The sequence below is a fragment of the Nicotiana tomentosiformis genome, chromosome 5, assembly GCF_000390325.3.
Source record: "Nicotiana tomentosiformis chromosome 5, ASM39032v3, whole genome shotgun sequence".
Classification (NCBI taxonomy): Eukaryota; Viridiplantae; Streptophyta; class Magnoliopsida; order Solanales; family Solanaceae; genus Nicotiana; species Nicotiana tomentosiformis.
In genome coordinates this window covers 99368001-99394436 of record NC_090816.1, presented here as the reverse complement: position 1 = coordinate 99394436, position 26436 = coordinate 99368001, and the positions used below count along the sequence as shown (strand labels likewise).

At 36.0% G+C, this 26436-nt stretch overlaps 2 protein-coding genes across 3 annotated transcripts; one reads left to right on the top strand and one right to left on the bottom strand.

The window, feature by feature from the left end:
* Nucleotides 1–4158: 4158 nt before the first annotated feature.
* Nucleotides 4159–8696, top strand: LOC104101769 (violaxanthin de-epoxidase, chloroplastic). 2 transcript variants are annotated; one of them, XM_009609278.4, is made up of 6 exons: nt 4159–4387; nt 5304–5611; nt 5759–5925; nt 7081–7177; nt 7258–7649; nt 8056–8696. In XM_009609278.4, the coding sequence occupies exons 2-6, from the start codon at nt 5333–5335 to the stop codon at nt 8555–8557; spliced, it is 1437 nt and encodes a 478-aa protein (XP_009607573.1). In that variant the 5' UTR covers nt 4159–4387; nt 5304–5332; the 3' UTR covers nt 8558–8696. The 2 variants fall into 2 exon arrangements, with proteins under 2 accessions (XP_009607573.1, XP_009607574.1); XM_009609279.4 differs by having other exon boundaries at nt 4377–4531.
* Nucleotides 8697–9627: 931 nt separating this feature from the next.
* On the bottom strand, nt 9628–25761 carry LOC104101768 (uncharacterized). Its single transcript, XM_070175149.1, has 7 exons — nt 25395–25761; nt 24409–24583; nt 13375–13555; nt 13215–13298; nt 12901–13008; nt 10760–11029; nt 9628–10036 (listed from the first exon to the last, which is right to left on the bottom strand). Exons 1-7 carry the CDS (start codon nt 25687–25689, stop codon nt 9941–9943), a joined length of 1209 nt encoding a protein of 402 aa, XP_070031250.1. The 5' UTR covers nt 25690–25761; the 3' UTR covers nt 9628–9940.
* Between the last annotated feature and the right edge of the window lie 675 nt (nt 25762–26436).

Here is a 26436-nt window from a genome sequence, read left to right as displayed (position 1 = left end):
TATGTTTTGAAAATCTACATAGTGTAATTTCCAAAAAATAATAGCCGATATATATATATATATATATATTTGTCGTTAATTCTTTTTCTTTTTATAGTTGACGTCTCTAGAGTACATGGTACCTAGACGATCATATTGATACGAAACTAAAACAAAAGAAGTAGATATATAATAGATCATCACTAAGCTTTCAAATATATCTTGGTTACATCGTTATCATGCTTAGTTAGGCGATACACTACTTTATTTGATTAAATAAGATTAATATTCATCATTTTCAAGGGCATAAATATTTTAAATTTTATTTTATAACTCAAATATAATTTTAATAATATTTTTATGTAATTTTTAATAATTTATACATTGATATATGGTACATGTGTATCGCGCGTACCGGAAACTAGTCAATTTGAAAAACACTTTTGAACATTAATTAATACTTGATCAAACTTTTAAAATGTACTTTTATAGTGTTTTTCAAAAAAGTAATTTTAAGGAAAAGCTATTTCTTCTCAAAAGTGCGTACCGAAAATCACGTTTTCTTCTCCTAAAAATTTGGCCAAAGACGTTTGGCAAACAGTGTATTAGTTTGATGGTAACATTGGCACAAATCCCTATGCATAGGTATTTCCGTTCAATATTTGTTGCACACCAAAAAAATCAGTTGGTGCTGCATAAAATTGATAAATCCTCTATTGACAACTAAAAGATATTATCCTTTAGCAATTTTGAAAAGGATTAAATTCAGATTATCTCCTCATCTGGAGATCATAGCCAAAGATAACACATACACAATACTCCCTCCGTCTCATATTAACAGTCGTGATTACGAAAAATAGTTGTCTCAAATTATTTATCACTTTAGAATTTCAAGACAAAATTAATTATATTTTTCCTTTTTTTGCCCTTAGTAATAATTATCCTTGAACACTACAAACACCTAACTTTGTTCAAATACCAATGAAGAAAAATTAAATATTAAGACATGAATAAGGGTAAAGTAGTCAAAATCCCATCCTAATTGATTTTTCTTAAGGGACGTACTGTACAATAGAATTATGACAGATAATATGAGACAGAGGGAGTATTAGTTAAGGTTGAATACATACAGAGACCCCTAAAGTTGTTACGATTCTTTATTTAAACACTCCAAATAGGTACAACACATACTTTCAACCATGTCAATGAAATGTATTTGATCCCTAAAGTTATTACGATTCTTTATTTAAACACTCCAAATAGGTACAACTCATACTTTCAACCATGCCAATGAAATGTATTTGATTAGTACACTTTGAGTTTGCTACGGTTGTTCATCAAAATAAGACCTACTTGAGTGTCTAAAATTATGACAACTTTAAGTGTTTTCGTATATATTCAGTCATTAATAAACTTCGTGTCTCCATATATATTCAGTCATTAATAAATTTCAGTAATGTCATACTACAGCCAATACACATAAAGATTACTTCATACCCTCCCTAAATCTGAACACTAATGAACGTGGAGATAATTGGTTGTTAGAACACAAAACCTTAAGGAGGATAAGACTTAGGTTATTTTCACGCTTGGTCACTAGATTTTAACAGTAAAGTCACAAAATAACATTTTCTTATAATTAATGTCAAAAAATTAGTAAAGTTGCAACTATTCTTTGTATCATTAAAATGACTAAACTATGTGTTAATATTTTAGAGAATAATAGTCATCAAAAAGTGAAATTTTTGTTACGGTAATGACACATCATTACTAAATCCCAATTTGTCATGATCATATTTTAAACCATAACAATTTTAAAACAGTAAAATTAAATTCACGTCAAACTCCTGCACTTCCGTTTCCTTCCTTACTTCGCCATTGCCATTTAAAAAATGCCATGTCCTGAACTTGGAAGGAAGAGGACGTGTACTATGTTATTTGATTTTATATCGATTTTACAAATCATGACAAGCTAGAGAGAAAAAGAACGAGTGGTATATATATATATATATATATATATATATATATATATATATATATATGTCAATTTCTTGGAAAATCCTTAATATCATTTACAATAAGAAACAAAGTAAGAAGGTTAATAAATAATTTATTACTCGAAATTGTTGCACTCAGTAGTTATAGTTGAAACACCAAATAGAAGATTTTGAATTGCCTATGACTATTTTATATCCTATGATAATATTAATGCTATCTGTTAGACAAAAAATCCTGTGGATTCTAGATATAAGCATATAAATTAACATAAGGCGCCATTTTATTCGTGATATTGTTTAAAGGGTGATATTGAAGCTTGTTTCTTATCAGGCTGGAGGCATTTTTACTAAACCTTTTTTTAAAAGGGGACTCCACCATATATATTCAATTTCTCCTAATTAAGAAGAGTATTTGTATTTTGGTTAAATTTCATATTAAAATGGAAAAATATATAATGAAGGATCTCTTATGCGTTCTTCTCCTAATTATTTTTTTTCATATAACCATATGCAAATGCTTATTTTTAAGTTTTAGGGCCGAATATTAGCAGCAGAAAAAATTTAAGCAATAACCTTTTTATTTAAATTATTCTAATATTTGAGACTGTCGTATAAGTAACCTTACGATAAAATATCCCCATTGAAAAAGATGTGAGGTTTGATTTTAAAGTATTTATTTCTGAACATGACAACATATTACGGTAATCTTTATCCTTTTGATTCACTATCATTACACTTTTTAGTGATAACATCATATTAGACAAGTATATATTGACAACATTGTTTTCTTCATTGATAGCACAGTTAAATCACAAGATTTTTATACGAGAGAGGTTTGGGCAGTGGCGCAGCCAGAATGTTTTCTAAGGGGAGTCAAAAATATAAATAAGTAAGCATATGAAAAAATTAAGTGGAGTCAACACATAATATATATATACATAAAAAATCTACGCGAGAGTCCATTACTCAAATGATCACTCAACTATTCGAAATTATTATCTAGTAATGTCATCATTCTTTCGTTTGTAATAGAAAAATCATTTAACTATGTCTATAGCAGTCAGAAAGTCACTCAACTAGATTTCTTAAACTTTTGATTGCCAAATACCTATTTTGCCCTCTAAATTATCAACTTTTGTTTTTTGTTAACTTTTGTAATATTATTATTTTTTTATTTTTTTAATCTACATTATCAACCTGCCTATAGAAAAATAAATTTTATTTTAAAAAAAATAAAAATTAATAGTCTAGCATATATAATATCAGAATAATAAAGTAATTGAGCATAATTTTCAAGAATATATAATGTATATTATAAAAATACCTTTATTTTAAATAATTATTTTTATATTACATGCATAGAATATATATTTTAAAAACTTTTATTTTCTTTCATTCTCAATTGTGTCAATAAATTTTTGAGTTTTTGTTGCTTTTTTTTATTATTATTATTATGATTGAGTTTTTGTTGCTAACATCAAATTTGTTATTACGAACAAATTGTTCTAGTTAAATTATTTACTATGCTCAGTATGTTATTATTCCAACATTATATTTAAAATTATTTATTCTATAGGGAAGTCCATAATTTAAATTAAAAAGAGAAAAAATTCATATAATTAAAAAGTAAAATGAAATGCAAAAGTTGTTAATTTATAGGGCAAAATAGGTATTTGGCAATTAAAAGTTTGAGAAATTTAGTTGAGTGGCCTTCTGAGTGCTATAGGCATAGTTAAGTGATTTTGTTGTTACAAATAAAAGAAAAATGAGTTTAATAGATAATTTCGAATAGTTGAGTGACCATTTGAGTAATTGTCTCGAGGTTTGGGTATATCCATTCGTTCTATTTTATTTGACTCATCTTTTTAAAAGCCGTTCAAACATAGTTTTTTTATATTTAAAGTTAAATTTCTAATTATATAAATAATATGATTTTATAATCACAAATATTATTTTATATATAAGTTTCAAAAAAGAAAATGTATGTTCAGTCAGTCACGTTCACTTATAACAAAAAGATAAAATAACATTTAAAGCCACAACAGGATATTTGTAGATATTTCTGAAATTATTTTATTTAACTTTAGTTTCTCTACATTAAAAAAAAGTGAATATTGAAACCTCTGATATTTTATGAAAAGCTAAGTATAAAATTTTGGACCATGTGTAAGGTGTGCCAAATGCCAAAACATCCAAAAGGAAGAAGGGGGGAAACAAAAAAGAGGAAATGCAGAAACGAAGAAAAGCGGTGACGTTGCAAGCTAATGATCACAAAATGTCTTATCCATTTCCCCTTCACTCAAACTAGTGCTCACTTAATTAATAAAGTGCCCAAATTCAGAAAGAAAAAAAAAAAGATACTACAAACAAGCAACACTCCTTATACTCAATGTTCAATCTATTTTCATGAGGTTTGTTATTTTTACTTATATTCACTTCTATTGGTCTTTTACTGATTGAATATGATTCTGCATTTACTTATATTGTATATGTGCCCTTCAGTTTAGCTTAGAGCATTCTACACTTTGGTTCTTTGGGTGCAAATGCAAGAAACGGTACTGCCAATGATGCTAGTTTTATATGCTTGTGCATGTTTAACTTTGTGAAGATGCAATTTCAATGTTGAAAAAGAAAACTGAAGGGGGGGGCTGATTTCTTAGTTGATTGTGTAATGCAGAGCACAATAAGTGATTATAAACTGGAGCTGCTTTGTCTTGTTATAGAGTTCATCCACAAAATAGAGAAAAGCAAAAAAAACTAGCCTTTGTTGTGGGTTTCATCAAAATCTGTTTGTTCCAATAAAATTAGTCCCTTGAACATAGAATGATTACTCTAATGTTAATTCAAACCATTTGACTTTTGTAACAAGCTCCGGGCTGTTGGAGACTAATTAACTGATCGATATTTGGAGCAACATAGAAAGCGTTAGGAGATGGAATGTAGTTTTTTGGTATCAATTTGGTTAAAGGGGATGGTCGGTTTCGCCACTATTTTTATTTTTAATTATATGCTCTTAGCTGCTAGAGGTAATAACAGTCTTTATCTTTGAGATGTTTCTGGATTGTAGCTACAATTTTTTCTCAAGCATTTTATCAATGGATCAACCTTTAATCTTGATGAGTTGAAAATTTATCTCCATATCAATTTTTGACCTCAAATCCCACTCCTGTATTATTGTTCTTCTACCTACTTGTGAATTTGCCAAAAAGTTTTGGCTGTGCATATGATAGTAAGACCAATCAACCTAATGTGTCAAATGAAGATATTGTTCTCAAGAAGATATACGGAGTAGAAGATAGCATAATCTGATATACTTTGATTCTATAGTTTGCAGTTGGTGGTAATACGGTTGAAGAATGGCTCTTGCCCCTCATTCAAATTTTCTGGCCAACCATGAAACCATCAAATATTATGTTGGGTCAAAGCTTCCCGGTCATAAAAGGTTTAGCTGGGGTTGGGAAGATTACTTTGGTAGTATAGTCGTAGCAAAAATTTGTTCCAGCAGACGGATACCTAGATACTTTCGAAAATCTCCTAGAATATGCTGTGGTTTGGATTCAAGAGGTCTGCAACTATTCTCACACGGGAAACACAATCTCTCTCCCGCACATAGCATTAACCAGAATGTACCTAAGGTGACTTTTGATAAATCTTTACTCTTGGATTTCATGCTGTTGCTTATCATTAACTACTTATTTTCGAAGGGAATGTCGGGATCTAGCTCTGTCTCTGCATTCTTTTCATCCTCTTCTTTCTCTTTGCTAACACAAGTCCTCTTTTAGGGAAATTCAGGATGCAAATTTCCAAAAGATGTAGCTTTGATGGTTTGGGAGAAATGTGGCCAATTTGCCAAAACAGCAATTGTAGCTATATTCATTTTGTCAGTTGCTTCAAAAGCTGATGCGGTTGATGCTCTCAAGACTTGTACTTGCTTACTGAAAGAGTGCAGGTAATTCGTGCAGATGTTACTAAAGTATGCCGGAATTTTTCCTTATACTAAGCTATTAATATATTTTGCTGCACAAGTATCAAGACTAGTTTTTTCTACGAAACACTGAATTTGATAAGAAGATGTCAGTAAACAACTTAAAGCTTTCCTGATTGCTTTGCTACCCCTTGTATGTTTCGTACATGAGTTTCGAACTTGATCTCTTCTATCCCATGTATAAATATAAGGATGTGAAATTGATTCTTGTTTGTTCTCTCGGGATTATCATCCTGGCTTAAGAATGAAGTGGTAAAGATGTAAAGCTTTCAGTTTTGGCGGTGCTATCTTATCTTAACCTGCTCACCCTGGAAGATGTCAGGTTGACCAAACTGTCTCTAGAATTTTCTGATCAACCGTCCATAACTCCTCGACTCTAATCGCTGTTACAATCAAAGAAATCAAGTTTTAAGCATGTTCAAAGTGTATCATAATCTCAACCATAATGCTTTTCCTTCTACCTCCATTTTGATTGTGAGACTTAGATTTTCTGTTATGTAATTAGGCCAAGAAAATAGTAGTATGAGTTTGCCTTGTTAACAAGTTTCGTCAAACCATTTGTTCCCTTTTTTTTATTTTTTTTTATTTTATGGTGGTAAAAATAACTGATGTGTTGCTGTGCTAGGGATATAGGAAAGTTTCGCCAGTCCCTGGACCCCAGAAGACAGCTAAATTTGTCTCGCTGAATAAGTCAATATTTAAAATGAAATTCATTTTACTCTAAAACTTCTAACAACCCAATTGTTTTCCTTGTCTCACCTGCCCCTTATTTTTTCTCTGCAAAACAAGGAAACCAAATATTACCTAATCAACTTTCTGGATACGCCTTCTAAAATATTTGCATCCCAAAGGATGCAATGGTTGAAAACTAAACTAAGTTAACATCGTTGTCTAATCCTTAATCTATGGCTCTTTGATATTCTAGCAGCTTTTCTGTTATATTTTCTTTCTGTTTTTTCTTCAAATCCGTTTAGTTGTGACTTGTGTGCTTATTTTGTTATCCACCTTCTGATGTGAGATGAAGGAGAAATGCTATATTAGTTATTATGAGTTTCTAACCTTCATTTCAGCATGTGTGTCAGCACTCTTGGGAGACTAAGAAAAGTATTATGCTTTCAGGTTAGAGCTTGCGAAGTGCATTTCGAACCCTGCATGTGCAGCTAATGTTGCCTGTCTCCAGACTTGCAACAATAGACCTGACGAAACGGAATGTCAGGTGTCTACAAATTTCTTATTAAGCTCATTATTCTTGTGATCACATTTGCAGTATACTAATATGCTGGAGTGATTCTGCAGATAAAATGTGGTGATTTGTTTGAAAACAGTGTCGTAGACGAGTTCAATGAGTGTGCAGTCTCCCGAAAGAAATGTGTACCTCGTAAATCTGATGTTGGTGACTTTCCTGTACCTGATCCCAGTGTTCTTGTCCAGAAGTTTGACATGAAAGATTTTAGCGGGAAATGGTTCATTACTCGCGGTTTGAATCCCACTTTTGATGCTTTTGATTGCCAATTGCATGAGTTCCATACAGAAGAAAACAAACTTGTGGGGAATTTATCTTGGAGAATACGTACACCTGATGGAGGATTTTTCACTCGATCAGCGGTGCAAAAATTCGTGCAAGATCCAAAGTATCCGGGGATACTCTACAATCATGATAATGAGTATCTTCACTACCAAGATGACTGGTATTTCTCTTAATACCTATTTGATGTCGTGTCTCCATACCGGACTAAACCATGCTGATAGATAAATATCTTGCCAGGGGCGGAGCTTCCGTTTCGGTTATGGGTTCGGCCGAACCCAGTAGCTTTGGTCTTTACCCTACCCTACATTTGTCTTAGGAAACCAATATGGCTGCTAAATTAGTATTTTAGAACCCAATAACTTAAAAATAATAGAATCTCGAACCTATAAACTTCAAATCCTGACTCCGCTTTTGTATCTAGGCTTGGCATGAGATGACGAGTTGTTAAATCCTATCTTGAAATTCGTTCTATATCTCGTGTGCAAAATTGGACCTTGATGTTGTACTTGGTTTGCAATTGACCTCTTCTGTGTATTAATAAACATGTGAATTGATGTTTTCTGCAGGTATATTTTGTCATCCAAAGTAGAAAATAGTCCAGAGGATTACATATTTGTGTACTATAAGGGCAGAAATGATGCATGGGATGGATATGGTGGTTCTGTACTTTACACAAGAAGTGCAGTTTTGCCTGAAAGCATTATACCGGAGTTGCAAACCGCAGCTCAAAAAGTTGGGCGTGATTTCAACACATTCATAAAAACAGATAATACATGTGGCCCTGAACCTCCCCTTGTTGAGAGGTTGGAGAAGAAAGTGGAAGAAGGAGAAAGGACGATCATAAAAGAAGTTGAGGAGATAGAAGAAGAAGTAGAGAAGGTGAGAGATAAAGAAGTCACCTTATTCAGTAAACTGTTTGAAGGTTTTAAAGAGCTCCAACGAGATGAAGAGAACTTCTTAAGAGAGCTGAGCAAAGAAGAAATGGATGTTTTGGATGGACTTAAAATGGAAGCAACTGAGGTAGAAAAACTTTTTGGGCGTGCTTTACCAATAAGGAAATTAAGGTAAGTATTTTTAAAACTATCAACATATATACTACATGTATAGTTGTATTTGATTCTTTTGCCTGGAATAGATTGCTTATACATCATGTATTGCTTCTTTTTCAGAAGCATAATAATATATTTCTTCTCCTTTTAAACCGTTACCAGTGCCCAAATGGTATTCTAAAATATCAAAGTTTCCATATTCTCATTTAAAGAGCAGTAAAAATACTGCGAGTAAGTTGCTAACCTGCCGTAGCATTGATTGTTAGTTCAACTGCCATGACTTAATACTTTATAGAAAATCAAGAGTTAAATATCATTTTTCAATTCCCATCTTTACATGTCACAAGATTAATTACTCCTATTATTAAGGGAGGAAAGAATTTGAAAGGTGCTTTCAGATTTTATTCGAAGAGTATGAAATGTCATTGATCTACGTAATTAGATTAGTGCTTGTAACGGCATCTGTGATATGAATTAAGGGGCCCAATAGAGGTGAAACAATGTGGTAACACGTAGACAATAAATACTTGTCCGCACTTTGTGTTTATATCAAATAGAATAATTTAATTTTAATAATGCAACTTAACCATGGTTCAGTGATAAAAGTTTTTACACAATACGTCTTGCATTTATTTGCTTTTGCAAACACTAAGGTTTTCCCTCAATGAATTAGTCTGCTATTTACATTTTCCACATCAAGTGAAATCTAATGTGCCAACTCAACAGTAAGTTCAAACAAGAAGTTCTATCCATTACGGCTTCACAACAGAACTATTTACAATCTCATCCGATATTCCTTACAGCTTGTTTGGATTGTGGTTACATATCGTTTCACTATCGTTTGTCGTCGTTTCATGATGTCACGCACCAACAATATGAAGAATGAACTTGCAATATTATTAAGATTAAATAGGATACGGAGTAGAATTATTATATAAAAAAAGGATAAATGATAAAATATAATTATTTAATAATAAGGAAGGGCAAGATGAGAGAAACATCAAAGAAATGACATCACCATACCAAATCCGTCATTCCATTAAGTGGCACTTTTCGTCGTTACGAAAACAATGGATTTAAACAATAAAATTTAAGTAACAATCAAAACAAACATTGTATTTAAAGTAACAATACGATACGATACAATTGGTAACAACCATGCAAACAAGCTGTTAGTGATGCCACTAGCATCAGAGGCCTTGCATCAATCGTTCCATACACAAACTACATAGTGCAAAAAGCAATTTCAGCGTTTTGGGTAAACTTTAGTAACTAATTCAAAAATATACATCTTGTATATTCCAGCATTGCAATTCAAAAGGTCAACTTTCTTCACCAACTGTACATATAGCAGTTTCTGCAGATATTTGCAAAAAAGTAAGTGAAGGACCACGAAACATGGTCAGCTTGAAGAGCCATCTGACAAACAGTGATCCCAGATTAACTTCAAGTTGTCTTCAAGCATTTTCAACACCAGCTTTTCATCGATTGTTTGCTTCTGCATTTTTGGTTAGACAATGTAAATCAATTCAATTATTTCAGCAGTGCAGGGTCAATTCAGAAAATAAAACACAAATGCTTATCAATTCAACAATGAAGAGACACTGCATGGTTCTGTTTGTACTTCCTTGGCACATGCGAGTTACGTAACCATTTGCTAACATGAGCAAGTAAATCTTAATTATAACTTTTTAGTGTAATATCTTTGAAGATGTTAAAAGGAAAAGAAAAAGGTGTATTGTCTTTCTCATCTTCACAATGTACAGACTAGGGGTTTATATACAGAGATTACAAATAAAGCCAGCAAGCGATATCTCTACAAATCAGGGATACATATCATATCTGATCTTCCTAGGATAAATATGGAAAAATCATCTCAGCTATTTACAGAAATATATCTTCCCTAAAGCTGTTGTACAGCTATAACAAATCTTCTCAGAAGACATACAAAAAGTTAATAATTTCCAACAAAGAAATCAACTAGATTTGGATTGGCGGTAAATTTGTGTTGCTCCAGCTGCTTTGGATGATATTTTGCCCAATTCGGTGGATGTAATCGGTAAGTGGGAACACGGTATAATGTTCAAATCTAACTTCTAAGAATACTATGATATGGTTTTGTGTAAATCACACCAATTGCAAGCACACACGGATGTATTATCCACAGAGATCCAAATAAAAATAAGTATACATAAATGGTCGTCAGGGAATGAAAACCTACTCGCAATTGAGATACAATCCCAGGCATTTTCAGGCTGGTCTCCCATGAAACCTCACCAGTTGAAGATCTGAAATCAAATCGATCTGCATGTCGAAGCTTAAACCGTATTGACGGATTTCCATATGATTTTGCAGTTGTGTGCCAGACACCAATTACAGCATATCGACCCCCTGAAGAATCCTTGCCAATGGACCATCTCAACCCACCCTTAACTTCTGAGTCCAAAATGGCAGAACCAATAAGATTTTTAATTCCATTGATCTCCTCATCCTGGAAAAATGCAAAGAGTAATTCAAATCAGAAGACTTGCTCTTTAGCTACACAAATACCACTACTGGTGTTCTTTCAGTTAAACAGTGCAGGCGTCATAGATGAAAATTCAAAATGCATATAAAATCAGCAACACATGAAAAGGTCTTGGTTCACTGGGGTGGAGTTAAAATGTCCACCAAAACTGCAAATGAATCACACCGTTTCCGTCAAGTCAATGAGTTTTGTTGCTCCATCCCCTGCTTATTAAAGCAAACTGGCTTTGCCATTTATAAATCACACTTACAAACCCATATTACTCCTAAATTGAGATTATTGTTCTGATGTACTTATAGATCTTGCTATCCTGCTCGTCATATTCTGTACCCAAAAGCCAAAATAGGGACCAGGAATTGGAGTTGAGCCATAGGTGAAGACCAATTTGTTCCACCTTTTTGACATCGTTTTGGTTGAGAAATAGCAATGTATGTAGTTCTGGTCCCTCTAATGTTTAAATTAAAGAGTAGCATTAATCTCACTACTTTGTTGATCAGATTGTCAACTAATATCTATTGCACATTGCACTGGTCAACTAGTACTTGATTAAGCAATGGTGGGTTCATGTTTGCGTCTAATACTACTCAAGTTATCTTTATTGCTTCACCAAAAAAAAAATGTTCCACCTTCTGCCTATCCTCAATAGACCATACTGGAAATAATAAGGCTGGTTGCTCAGACATTTCTTTTTAATAAGGCTGCTCAGACTTGAAACTGTTAAACTGTAAATACCAACAAAAGAGAATCAGATAAGACAGTAGCCAAAAAAATCCTATCAACGGAAAGGCAGAATCATGCAGTATCCAAAAAGCATATGTTTCTCAGAAGCTTGAAACTAGACTTTAACTCTATACATAATTTCTGACTAAATGTTTTTGACAAGCAGGGCAGATCTGGGATTTAAGGTTACAGGTTTTGAATTCCAGGACAGGATAGTTTACTGGGTTCGAGATGGATTATTTATGCATATGCAGTAAATTTCTTAACACAAATACAGGCCTTGGGCCAAAGCTAATGGGTTCAGCCGAACCCGTAACTTGTACCGCAGATCTTCCCCTGTTGATAAGAAGCGATATCCTTCTAAAATATAATGGCATTAGACTTAATGAGCTTGATGAAACGTCAAAAGACACCTCATTTTCCACCAAAAGGAACTCTGCTTACTTGGTTTATAACTTCACTTTCGATTGGGCTCTGGAAGCCCTTAAATCTTAGTAGATAATAGTAGCTACTTTGAGATGCCAAAGCAAATCAAATTCATTAAAAGACCATAAGGCTAAAGGCCTATGAAGAATATCTTCATTTCTACTTTTTGCCTCTGTATCTTCTTTTTTCCTCTTCTTTTTTAGATAACTGTGGTGTCCAGCTTCGTTTTTCCTTGTTCTCTTTTCTAGTTTCCCTCATTTGAGTATCATTTTATAAATGATTCGTATCTAACTCATTCCAGCAACTAGAGGACTCCAAAAATAATGCCAAGTGTAAATCAAACCTGTATTCGAGCATTTTAAACCTACTGAAGCCTATAAGGTAAGCCCAACATGCAATTTACTTTACTGTTCTCTTTTTCATGAAGAAACATTCAACCCTCCCTCAAAGCCACAAAACATGATAAAGCAAGAAATTTGCACCAAAAGTAATTGAATGGAGATGTTTCTCAGTAATGTTCAAAAAATATAAATCCAAACATCGGACGGAACTTTCAAATATGAGTTATGGCTTAACAAGGTAAAAAATAGCAAGAAATGACAAACAAATGGAGGACTTGGATCTAACTAATATACTGATCGATTCTAGCACGCAGAAAAATTAATCCTCAATGGAGGAAAGTAACTTACAGATAAAGCGGTCAAGATTTTCTTGGTATGTAGCATCAACCTCAGGTCTGAACTCTTTCCAAGACAGCTCATATCTGCAACCATGTGGCGTACTTGGTTCGCCTCAATCTAAAAGAAAAAGCGTAGTGTCAAAATACAGTTAGAAAAAGACAAGCTGCAAGAAGTAAAGAATGAAAAAATATAAGTAGAGGAGGTAAATATGTTCATGACAAGATTAAATGTTGTTTTATTAAAGCTAGAAGTAAACAGTTAATTAGGCATCGTGCAAGAAATTATATTCTTCATCAAGAAGCGGGGCGGAACTGAGTACTAACCTTATTGAGCTGAATTCTTTTCTGATCCTTGGCTATCGTACATTTGCAGGCGATAGTTAAATCAGAGCACAAGTTATCGGAAAGCTACAAACACAAGGGTTATCAAAAAAGAACCAATACATAAAGAGAGCTACATTTGTTAGAAGCATGAAAATAATACCTTAACATAGTATAATTCCTTCTCTTCCCCATATTCTAGCCCAAGAGTCTCAACTGCAAGATTTCCTATATATTCCATATATGAATGAGGAACCTTCGTATAGAAAGATTTTTTCATTTGCCTCAACGCAGTTTCACCCAATGGGTTACTTTTCAGGGATTCTTGACTATTTGAAGAATTCCTGCATCACAAAGAATTTAAGGAGGATCACATTTCGAAATGTGCATTGGATTTAATAGACTCAACAAAGCAATGCTTCAAACAGTGCAATATAAGTAGCATTTTAACATCTAGGATAGAAATTAGGACTCGGGTATGAGGTTAACAACACAATATAACTATTAAAGGTAAAATTTACCCCAAATGCTACAATATTCACAAGGTAGAAAACATCAGAATTCAGAAATTTGAAGGTCATGATTGTCTCTATTCATTCCTGACCACAAATTTAGAAATCTCACCTGAAATACCGATCCACAGAGTAAAATGTATTGAAAGTAATCATGAAGTATGATGAGATTTTATTTTTTTACCACTATATTATGATGAGGTTGCATGAAGGGGGTAGTATGGGACCTCTCTTTTAGAAGGAACATGCAAGATTGGGAGATTGTGGAGCTCCAAGATTTGTTGGCATTGCTATACGGGCAGGACATGCCCCATCCATCTTGTGATTCTTGGAGATGGGGGTTGCGCGGCAATGGTTTGTTCACCGTAAAGTCCTTTTACCAGAGTATGTTGGTGAGAGAGGAGGCTACTTTTCCACACTCCTCGATCTGGATTCCTAAGGCGCCCATAAAGGTGTGCTTTTTTGCATGGCTAGCGGCGAGAGCAGTGATCTTGACTGCTGAAAATATGCGAAAGAGAGGAATTATACTTGTTAGTTGGTGCTACATGTGTAAAAGCTCAGGGGAAGAAGTTGATCATTTTTTGTTGCATTGCCCTGTGTCCTCGGGTTTGTGGAGGACAATCCTGAATCTTTTTGGCGTTCAATGGGTGATGCCAAGCACTGTAAAGGAAATGCTATATAGCTGGGCCGGTTTCCGAAGAAGAAGCAAGCAAAAAGAGTGTAAGTTCGCCCCGTTAGCTCTCATGTGGATAGTTTGGGAGAGAGAAATAAGAGAGTTTTTGAGGGGATTGAGTCTCCTTTTTCACATCTTAAGATTAGTCTTTTATCTTTGATCGCTTTTTAGTGCACCCATATAGCCCCTACTTGTGTAGAAGATTGGGCGGCGTCTTTTGTAGAGAATCATGTCCTGATGTAAATTCTCTACTTTTTGGTATACTTCTTGTATACGGGAGTTTTTTCTCCCTTTTGATTAATACACAATAGGTGACATATGATTGGAGGCCAAAGTTTTGTGTAGATTGCATAAAATTTGTCCATGACTCAGAAAACTGCAGAAGGATTAGTACAGAAACAAAGGAGGAACCTTACTGTGAGAAAGCACGGGAGCAAATATATTATTGATATTTGATAATAAATACAATACAAGAGGTCCCTATTTATAGCTATACACTACAAGGAGATATTACTCCTCTTCCAATGTGGGACAAGACTACACTATACATATCTGTAAACTAACACTCCCCCTCAAGCCGGTGCATACACATCATATGTACCGAGCTTGTTACACATGTAACTAATACGAGAACCAGTAAGAGACTTAGTGAAAATATCTGCTAGTTGATCATTCGACTTTACAAACTTTGTAACAATATCTCCTGAAAGTATTTTTTCTCTGACAAAGTGACAGTCGATCTCAATGTGTTTAGTCCTCTCATGGAACACCGGATTTGACGCAATATGAAGAGCAGCTTGGTTATCACACACTAGTTCCATCTTGCTGATTTCTCCGAACTTTAACTCCTTGAGCAACTGCTTGACCCAAACTAACTCACACGTCGCCATAGCCATGGCCCGATATTCGGCTTCAGCGCTAGATCGAGCAACTACATTCTGTTTCTTGCTCTTCCACGAGACCAAATTACCTCCTACTAGAACACAATATCCAGACATAGAACGTCTATCAAAAGGTGATCCTGCCCAATCAGCATCTGTGTACCCAACAATCTGCTCGTGGCCTTGATCCTCGAATAGTAATCATTTGCCTGGAGCTGACTTTATATACCGAAGAATGCGAACAACTGCATCCCAGTGACTATCACAGGGAGAATCCATAAACTGACTTACAACACTCACCGGAAAAGAAATGTCAGGTCTAGTCACTCTGAGGTAATTCAATTTGCCAACCAACCTCCTATATCTCGTAGAGTCTCTAAGAGGCTTCCCCTGTCCAAGCAGAAGCTTAGCATTCGGATCCATAGGAGAATCAATAGGTCTGCATACCTGAGCTAGACTGAGCGACCTCAATACCTAGAAAATACTTCAATCTGCCCAGATCCTTAGTCTGGAAGTGCTGAAAGAGATGTTGCTTCAGATTAGTAATACCATCCTGATCATTACCAGTAATAACAATATCATCAACATAAACCACTAGATAAATACACAGATTAGGAGCAGAATGCCGATAAAACACAGAGTGATCAGCCTCACTACGAGTCATGTCGAACTCCTGAATAATTGTGCTGAACTTACCAAACCAAGCTCGAGGGGACTGTTTCAAACCATATAGTGACATGCGCAATCTGCACACACAACCATTAAACTCCCCCTGAGCAACAAAACCAGGTGGTTGCTCCATATAAACTTCTTCCTCAAGATCACAATGGAGAAAAGCATTCTTAATGTCTAACTGATAAAGAGGCCAATGACGTACAGCAGCCATGGACAAAAAGAGACGAACAAATGCTACTTTAGCCACGGGAGAGAAAATATCACTATAATCAAGCCCAAAAATCTGAGTATATCCTTTTGCAACAAGACGAGCCTTAAGCCGATCAACCTGGCCATCCGGGCCGACTTTGACTGCATAAACCCAACGACAACCAACAGTAGACTTACCTGCAAGAAGAGGAACAAGCTCCCAAGTGTCACTGACATGTAAAGCAGGCATCTCGTCAATCATAGCATGTCGCCATCCTGGATGAGATAGTGCCTCACCTGTAGACTTAGGGATAGAAACAGTGGACAAAGAAGATATAAAAGCATAATGAGGTGACGACAGACGATGATAACTTAAACCGACATAGTGGGGATTAGGATTAAGTGTGGATCGTACACCTTTGCGGAGTGCAATTGGTTGACTAAGAGGAGACAAGTCCGCAGTAGGTGCAGAATCTGATGCGGGGCGTGAATCACCTGGGCCTGATGCTGGATGTGGACGACGATGATAAGTCAAGAATGGTGGAGCTGCAGAAGGTTGAACTGGATTATGTGGAGGAACTGGAGCTATAGGTGGTGGAGCTACAACCGGAGCTGTAGGTGGTGGAACTGGAGCTATAGGTGGTAGAGCTACAACTGGAGCTATAGGTGGTGAAGCTACAACTGGAGTTGTAGGTGGTGGAGCTGGAGTGACTGAATCTCCAAAAGATGAAACTGGTAGTACCTCAGAAATATCTAAGTGATGACCTGAACCTGTAAAGTATGATTGGGTTTCAAAGAAGGTAACATCAGCGGACATAAGGTACCGCTGGAGGTGAGGAGAGTAGCATCGATACCCCTTTTGTATTCTCGAGAAACCCAAAAATACGCACTTAAGAGCACGAGGAGCTAACTTATCTGTTCCTGGAGTAAGGTTATGGACAAAACAAGTGCTTCCAAAGATACGGGGTGGAAGAGAGAACAAAGGTAAGTGGGGAAACATAACAAAGAATGGAACTTGGTTCTGGATAGCTGAAGATGGCATACGATTAATAAGATAGCAAGATGTAAGAACTGCATCCCCAAAAACGCAACGGAGCATGAGATTGTATGAGTAGGGTACGAGCAATTTCAATAAGATGTTTATTCTTTCTTTCAGCTATCCCATTTTGTTGAGATATGTACGGACAAGATGTTTGATGAATAATCCCATGAGATTTCATAAACTGCTGAAATGGGGAAAGACAAATACTCTCGGGCATTATCACTACGAAATGTGCGAATAGAAACCCCAAATTGATTTTGAATTTCAGCATGGAAGGTCTGGAAAATAGAAAACAGCTCAAATCGATTTTTTATCAAAAATATCCAAGTGCACCTGGAATAATCATCAATGAAACTGACAAAGTAGCAGAATCCCAAGGTGGAACTGACCCGACTAGGACCCCAGACATCTGAATGGACTAAAGTAAAAGGTGACTCTGCTCGATTATCAAGACGCCGAGGGAAATGGGAGCGGGTATGCTTACCGAGCTGACATGACTCACATTCTAGAGCTGACAAGTGAGATAAACTAGATACCATTTTCTGAAGTTTTGACAAATTGGGATGTCCCAACCGTTTATGTAATAAATCTGGTGAATCAGTAACAGGACAAGTTGTAGAAGGAAGACAAGATGTGAGTCCATGTGATTTAGCAAGGATAAGGTAATAAAGTCCGTTTGATTCACGCCCGGTACCAATGATCCGCCCCGTACTGCGTTCCTGTATAAAAACATGGTCATCAAGAAATAAAACAGCGCATTTAAGTGATTTGGCTAAGCGACTAACAGCTATGAGATTAAAAAGACTATTGGGAACATGAAGGACTGAATCTAAAGGTAAGGAAGGAAGTGGGCTTGCTTGACCTATTGCAGTTGCCATGGTTTGAGACCCATTGGCCATTGTGACTTTTGGAAGAGATTGAAAATACGAAATAGTAGTGAAAAGAGATTTGTTACCAGAAATATGATCTGATGCACCTGAATCAATGACCCAAGACTCAGAGGATGAAGATTGGAAGAAACAAATCACGCTATTACCTGTTTGAACAACAGAAGCTATATCAGAAGATGTCTGCTTACATGCTTTATACTGAAGGAACTCAATATACTCTGCTAAAGAAACCATCCGACTATTCAAAGCATCGGTTCCCATGTCGCTACAATTTGTAGTAGTAGGGTTAACTTGAAATAATGGAAATAAGTAACTCTTGTGAGAAAACTGAAGAAATAGCCTGAAAAACACTGTTTACAGCAGGAAAACAGAACACTGTTCTGTGTCGGAAACACTGTAGCTCGCCGGAAAATTCCCAAGTTGTCGGAATTTGTCGTAACCAGGATGGATAGACTCGGAATTCCTTTGCGAGCAAGCTGTCCTGAAGAAATATTTTCAAAAAATGGCCGGAAGGTCACTGTTCACGCCGGAAAAATATAAAAGTGGCCGGAATTTGATTTGAATTAGATGGGTAGGCTCGGAATTTTGAGGAGAGCACACTGTCCTGAAGAAGCTTCGCGAAAAAATGGCCGGAAAGTTGCCGGAACCCTCGCCGGAAAAGTTGTTGCCGGCGCGTGGAGTAGCGTGGCGGCTTTACTGCCGAATAAAATTTCAGGGGTTGGTAGTCGGAGGGTGATCTACCTCGTGGTGGTGTTGGTTTTAGCACAACACCGACAGAAAGTGACTTTCAGTTAGACAAGCTTTAGGTCACCGGAAAAATTACACGATGACTAAGTTCTTTCTTCCCGGTTAACGTTGGAATGACGCACAGCGATCTTTTCTCACTAATGCTCTGATACCATGTGAGAAAGCACGGGAGAAAATATATTATTGATATTTGATAATAAATACAATACAAGAGGTCCTTATTTATAGCTATACACTACAAGGAGATATTACTCCTCTTCCAATGTGGGACAAGACTACACTATACATATCTGTAAACTAGCACTTACCAAGAAGTGGCCAAGAGGAAAAGGAGAAGAAATAGAAAGAAGAACCCAGTCTGAAAAGCAAAAGTGCCAGACAAAGAACAGGGGAAGCAACAAGGTGGAGCTGAAACTGGAATTACACAGGTAGAGGCACAGCAAAATGTCTCCCTAAATACAGAAGAGGATCATATTGAACAACAGACTGAGCAACAGAATATTAAAGGGTCAAAAGGCAAAACCATAGCTGTACAAGATACTACACAGGGAGAGCCTATGATGTTGCAGAAGGCCAACAGATTTGCTCCTCTAAGAATTGAGGAACCTAGCACTACAGGGGGAGGACAAGTATGTGTGCAGAGGATGGTAGACCCCCCATGATTGTGTGCACCTGGAATATTAGAGGGCTAAACAAGCTCTCAAAACAGAAGGAGTTGAAGCACTTTCTGGCAAGACATAAAATAGACATTATAGGGTGTGTGGAAACTAGAGTTAAAGAAGATAAAGCAAGGAAAATTCTGCAGAAAGTAGCTAAAGGATGGAACTACTGTTGTAACTATAACACAACAGTAAATGGCAGAATTTGGCTCTTATGGAAGGATCATATATATTAATGTGCAGATACTATCAATAAAGGACCAGTATATCCATTGCTCAGTGGAGGATAATACAAGCCAGTTTAATACAGAGTTTACAGTGGTGTATGCAAAGAATACATTGCAACAAAGGGAGGAATTGTGGGCTGAATTACAGCAGTTGGGGGCACCAATCAGTCCTCCATGGATTCAATGTGGAGATTTCAACAATGGTCTAACTACTGAGGATAGAATTGGGCAACCAGTCACAGCAAGGGAAATTCAAGGCTTCCAGGAAATGCTTAATAACTTGCAGTTGACTCCAATAAGATCAATAGGATGGCATTTTACCTGGTGTAACAAGCAGCCTGTGGCAAGCAGAGTATATAGTAAAATAGATTAGGCTTTGGGCAACTTTCAATGGCTACAGCAGTATGGACATATTGAGGCAGACTTCCTCAATCCATGAGTATCTGATCACTCTCCTGTTCTGCTGAGATGTGGTAAGAGGAGGAGATTACATCCAAAACCATTTAAACTGTTTGCCAATGTAATGGAACATCCTGAGTTTCATGATATTGAGAAGGGTATGGGAGCAGAACCAGGGTGCAGATGAGATGGCCAGTATTAGTAGGAAGCTACAGGAGTTGAAGCATGAGCTAAAGGACCTAAATCAGTACATGGCCTCATATGCACAAAGGCTGAATCAAGCTAGACAAAAACTGGAGATTGTGCAAGCTACCATATGTACTCCACCCTTTTGTCAAAACTTGTTTGATCAGGAGAAGGAGATACTAGCTGAAATTGATAAATGGAGCAACATTGAAGAGCAAGCACTTAGACAGAAATCCAGGGCAAACTGGATTATGTGTGGAGACACCAATTGACAGTACTTTCATGAACAATGGAAGATCAGACAAAGCAAAAACACAATTACACCTATCTATACAGGCACAGGTATCAAACTCACAGATCCTACACTGGTAGACCTATTGCATGTTGTAACACCTTGTACAAAATCATTGCCAAGGTGTTACAACTGAGAATAAAGGAGATGATTGGGAACATAGTAGGTCACTCGCAGTCTGCTTTTATAGAAGGAAGGAGTATCATTGATAACATACTTTTCAGCCATGAATTATTCAAGAGATATAACAGGAAAGGGGTATCTCCTAGGTGTGTTATGAAAGTGGACCTAAGGAAAGCATATGATACTATAGACCGGAGATTCTTGAGAAGAATGCTTAGTGATCTTGGATTTCCCTTCAGATTCATTGAATGGATTATGGAATGTGTCACAACAGTTTCATATTCCCTAGTGCTAAATGGAGGACTTACCAAACCTTTCCAAGGAAAAAGAGGGATCAGACAAGGGGACCCTACTTACCTCTTTGTAATTGCTATGGAGTACTTAAATAGAGAAATGATGCAACTGGCAGAGAATGGGGACTTTAACTTTCACCCTAGATGTAGGAAACTGGGCATAATCCACATTTGTTTTGCGGATGACTTACTTATGTTCTGCAGGGCAGACATTGAATCCATCAAACTCCTTCAAGGGACTTTTCAGAAATTTTCTGAAGCTTCTGGACTACAAGCTAACACTGATAAGAGCTCTATTTACTTGGCAGGGGTGGATGAATATGAAAAACAGGATATTATGAATGTACTGGGGTTTGAAGAGGGTACTCTTCCTTTCAGATATTTAGGAGTGCCACTATCATCAAAAACATTAACCGTGCAGCAATGTTTACCCTTAATTGAGAAGATTACAGCAAGAGTAAGGTGTTGGTCTGCAAGGTTACTTTCATACTCTGGCAGACTACAACTGATAAAATCAGTGTTGTTTGGCATTCAAACATACTGGGCACAGATATTCATCCTTCCCAAGAAAGTTATGAAGATGATTGATGCAATATGCAGATCATTCTTATGGACTGGTGACGCATCTATCACAAAGAAAGCACTAATATCTTGGGAAAAAGTCTGTATGCCTCAATCTGCAGGGGGCCTTGAATGTCATAAACTTATGCATTTGGAACAAAGCTGCTGTGATGAAGCAATTATGGGCAGTTGCAATGAAAAAAGACTGCATGTGGATAAAATGGGTTCATAACTACTATATAAAAAAGCAGGACTTGGAGCACATGCCTACACCCAAGACTGCAGCTTAGGTAATCAGGAAAATCATAGAGGCAAGGGAGAACTTGAAGAGGCAGCCCATGCTGGGATCCTTGAGTGATCAACTGAAGATATTGCAGGTGCAAGAACAATTTTCAATCAAGCAGGCCTATCTTATGTTGATTCCCCAGTATCAGAAAGTCCCTTGGAAGAGCATAGTTCTGCAGACAAGCATTCACCCCAGATTCAAGTTCATATTATGGTTGGCTGCACATGAAAGGCTATCTACTGTGGATAGACTAAATAAAATGGGAATACAGGTGCCACAGGATTGTGTATTCTGCAAAGCTGCTAATGAAACACTGCAGCACCTATTCTTTGAGTGCCCAGTTACTAGCAGAGTATGGACCAAATTACTGGTATGGCTAGGCATGAAAAGGAACATAAAGGGATGGAAAGAGGAGCTTACATGGGCAAGCAGAATGGCTAGAAAGAAGACAGGAAAAGCTGCAATCACTAGTTGTGTGTTTGATATGATAATATACCGAATATGGAGGGAAAGGAACATGATTAGATTCCAGCAAAGTGTCTTTGAGGAACACAGAATATGCAGAGAAATTGTTCTACATGTGCACGCTAGAGGCAGAAGACGTCCAACTTGGCAGCAGACATTACATAGCTTAGATAGATTTGCCTAGGCCTTTGTATGTAATGAACTGTCTAGTTTTGTTTGAAGCAATGCCTAGATTTGTAGTAGATGCGAATGCAATATGTAATCTAGGACTAGATTCAGAATTCTGGATAGTAGTTGGTCAGCAGCTACTTGGCTATGTACATATACACTTTGATTAATACAATTTGAGTTTAATCAAAAAAAAAAGGTATAAGGAAAAAGATTTCGCTCATCTTAAAGGAAATAAAGGTTGCATGTCAAGAAAACTTCTATCTGCTTTTATATGGAAAAAAAAAAAAGAATTCAGCAACTGATTTTACATTAAAAGGTATATTATTTAGATAATTTAAACATTCTGTTTCCCTTCTTGAAGTCACAAGAATTCAATTCTCAGAACTGTTATGAAACCAGCAATATTACATGAAAGTAAGCGTACGACCTCTAAGGCCCAATATAAGAGGAATATTGTACAAGTATAGATAGATCCTAGATGGATGAACGATCATACAATGTTGGACGATATTAGAAATAAATAAATCTAATACAAGGTCCAAGTAGAGCACATTGGAGATAAAATGAGAAAAGATCACATGAGATCGCCATATCTTACAAGGCCATTCATAAGCACAACCTAAAGGCGCAAAACTATGATGATTAAAAATGCTGGACAAAGACGGGAACACCTAGAATCACGAGGAGAAAACTATCTCAAAAGACCTATAATTTCTTGAAACCAATGTAGAATTAGCTAAGGACAGAATCCAAGAGTTCATATAAACAATACTAACTAGTTGGGTTTAATGACTAGTTGTTGTAAGACTTACACTAGACTCGTTGTAGGAGTCTCTTGCATCTAGTTAATACTTGTATGTCAACGTAAAATAAGTTTGCGATTTAGAGAATTTCTATTTTTAGAAAAATCCTAATCTGCCTTGCAAGACAAAAAAATTGAGTACTATCATAAAATTCACTTGAATAAAGCTGAAGGACACAGAATTTTTATAATGAATCCCAACTAGATCTTTATTGAAGCATAGCTGGTTGATTAATTATTTTCTTTAAGTAATACAGCTACGGAACATGATCTTAAAGTAGCAAACTGCAAAGACCAAAATTGTGGGGTATGAAGGCTATAATACTTATTTACTCAACTCTAACGAATTGGAAAAAACAAGTAAACATGCAAAGTATTCAGAAGCCAAAATTCTTGCATGTAATCTCTGCACTACTCTATTGTGCCATCCTCTATGCCAGTTTATGAGAAATCAGAAAACACTAAGTGTCCATCTAATATGGTAGTTCTTTTTGTGATCTTTTAATATAGCAGTTTTTGTGGTGACTACAAGGCAAAACAAAATGATAACGGGAACAGCTTCCAATAAGTTTGTTTAGGGAAAAAAATACAGCATTGATGTCTTCAATAGGGTGTGACTAACCTCCCTAATGGCAAACATTGAGAAGAGACTAGCCAACTAATGAATACTTTTGTCACTTGGTCAAATATAGACAATATAACACTCAAATTAATAGTCACTTAGTTAGTCTAAACTCTTTGTCAAAGTCCTTTTAACTTTCAGCCATGCATCGTCCCCTCGGAGAAATCCAATAAATTAGGGGGAAAGAAAATAAGACAGCCATGCATTATCTAATTTCACTTAATTTTTATATTCTTTAATTCCCCAACATAAGGTATTGCTTAAACACTTCCCAACTTTCATCATCAATATTTTCTAGTCTTCGCAAGCCAAAAGGGAATGAATGAGAAGGGGTACAAATTGACCGAGAGAACAGCTAGCCCATTTAGTCAGGGAGGTTTGCATTGTTAAATACCTATATGTTTCGAATATAAGGACACATGTTATTAGGTTTCACAAGGGTACAAAAGACTCCAAAGATTCCTAATATGACAAGCCTACTATAGAAATGAAGAATACTAACCCATAAAAGAGAATCCTTCCAAAACGAGCAACTAGAGTTGGCTTTATTTCTTCCATATTAGATTCCTCCATGTCACGCTTCACATGTTGAAATGACAAAAGTAAGTCCTCCATCACACTTAAAGCCGCCAAAAGCCATGGCTTATCCATAAGCTGATTTGTTCGTTCGCTGCAACCTAGAACAAGTATGTGTGTGTATGTATATATATATATATATATATATATATGGTTTAGTAAAGATCACTGAATAAAGATTTCACAAATTGAAATTGAAGTCCATCTGTCCATGAAAATCAGACAAAAGGATTTTAGAGATAAAAAACCCTCCAAACTAGAAAATCGAATAGAAAACAAAAAGGTGGGTACAATACCACAAATGATTGATTTTAACTATTCATTCCACAACAAAAAGTATGTACTAATCTTAGAGCGGAGATTCTAACTGATAAAAAGCTTAACATAAATTTGACCTCCATCCCATTCAATATGAAGACATTGATCTCTCCCAATTCAGTTTCCCTTTCCTTTTACCTCTGGGGTGCAGCCATTCCCTGGACCTGTGTGAACACGGGATGTTTTGAGCACTGGCCTTCCCTTTTTAATTCTTCCAGAATTTTGCAATTGTGACGCTGTTTAGTCCTTACACTAAGAAAGACAGAAAGATGCCTTAAAACCTAGCAGAAAGTGTGGCAGCATTTTCAGAAGTTCCTTCCTTTGCTTCAGTTTTTCCCCAGAAAATGAGGGCAACCAAAATTGAACTACGTAGGAGTTGTACGTCACGTTCAAAAAGGTGCACCACGTAGTGTACCTACCTAGCTTCTTTTTTTCATGTACCTACCTACACTAGCTGCTGACAAACCAAAACAACACTCTCTAGGTACAACCACTAAAGCATATAAGTACAAACATTTAATGCAGCATTCATCAAGTAAAAGATTCTACTTTTATTTGACTACTGTTGTAGAAAAACGGAGAAAGTACTAGTACCTTCCATTAGAACCAAAGAGAGAGGTTTATCTCCTGATTTTCGCTCCACTGAAACGGGTTGGAGCCTCACAAGAGATGAAAACTGAGAATCGTCAACAGTCAAGCCAACGGGGAACCATTTGGAAACTGCATCATGAGCGTAAAGGAAGCCGCCCAAATACTTTTCCTTTCTCTTCTGGTTCCCGAAATTCAGGTTTTTCTTGAAGGTAGGTGTCAGGGACTCCGGCGCCGGAGTTGGCTTCGGCGACGGCGATCCCATTGTGTGCCTTTTGTGCGGCGGAATGTAAGCGGACATTGGCTCCCTCACTATGATCACTTGCTGCTGCTGTCGGTGGACTGTTTAGTTCTGCAGTGGAGTGTGGTTCTTTAAAATAGGAGTTTGGGAAAAAGGAAACTAAAATAAGAATATCAATTTAATAATACAAAAATGTAAGCATAAACCTTTTGTTAAAAAACATGGATCTACGAAAAAACCAATAAAGAAAAACATTTTGTAATACATACTCCCTTTATTTTATATAGTCTCTCAAAAAATAACATAATGAAAGGAACAGTTGGATATAATGAAACTTTGTATGCAATGCTCAGGTTAATATCACCGATGGTTATTGAACTATCTTTCAATTTCACTAAAGTAATGTAACTATTTTTTGTCACTTAAAAGTAACTAAACTTTATCATTGTCACTTAAAAGTCATTTTGTCTCAAACCCCTACCATAAATATAATATGGCATTAAATTTTATGATAAAAATTTAAAAATAAATGACACATAAGCTAATATGGGTCATACCCATTTTAGATTCATTTATCCTTTAATGTGATTTGATCCATAATCCAAATGAGTTTCTATAAAAAAAAAATATTAATTCCACGTTAGTTTAAAATGATTATCTTATACTACAAAGTTTTGTCTTTTCTGTCACAGCACATTCATAATTATTCTATACTAAAATAATCTATGCTAGAAAATTCTTATCTTGTTTGTATGCCACATCCGAGTCATTTTATAACTCTACTAGAACTAAAATACTATTGTATAC

Bases quoted from the DNA above. Each gene is read 5' to 3' on its own strand.
- LOC104101768 (XM_070175149.1), bottom strand. From the start codon at position 25,689: ATGTCCGCTTACATTCCGCCGCACAAAAGGCACACAATGGGATCGCCG. The intron at 13,556-24,408 runs GTTAGTATTCTT...TTTGTGATGCAG, and splicing joins GGAAGGATTCTCTTTTATGG to GAATTCTTCAAATAGTCAAG. The intron at 13,009-13,214 runs GTTAGTACTCAG...TTTTTCTTTTAG, and splicing joins AAAGAATTCAGCTCAATAAG to ATTGAGGCGAACCAAGTACG.
- LOC104101769 (XM_009609278.4), top strand. From the start codon at position 5,333: ATGGCTCTTGCCCCTCATTCAAATTTTCTGGCCAACCATGAAACCATC. The intron at 5,612-5,758 runs GTGACTTTTGAT...GTCCTCTTTTAG, and splicing joins TTAACCAGAATGTACCTAAG to GGAAATTCAGGATGCAAATT. The intron at 7,650-8,055 runs GTATTTCTCTTA...TGTTTTCTGCAG, and splicing joins CTTCACTACCAAGATGACTG to GTATATTTTGTCATCCAAAG.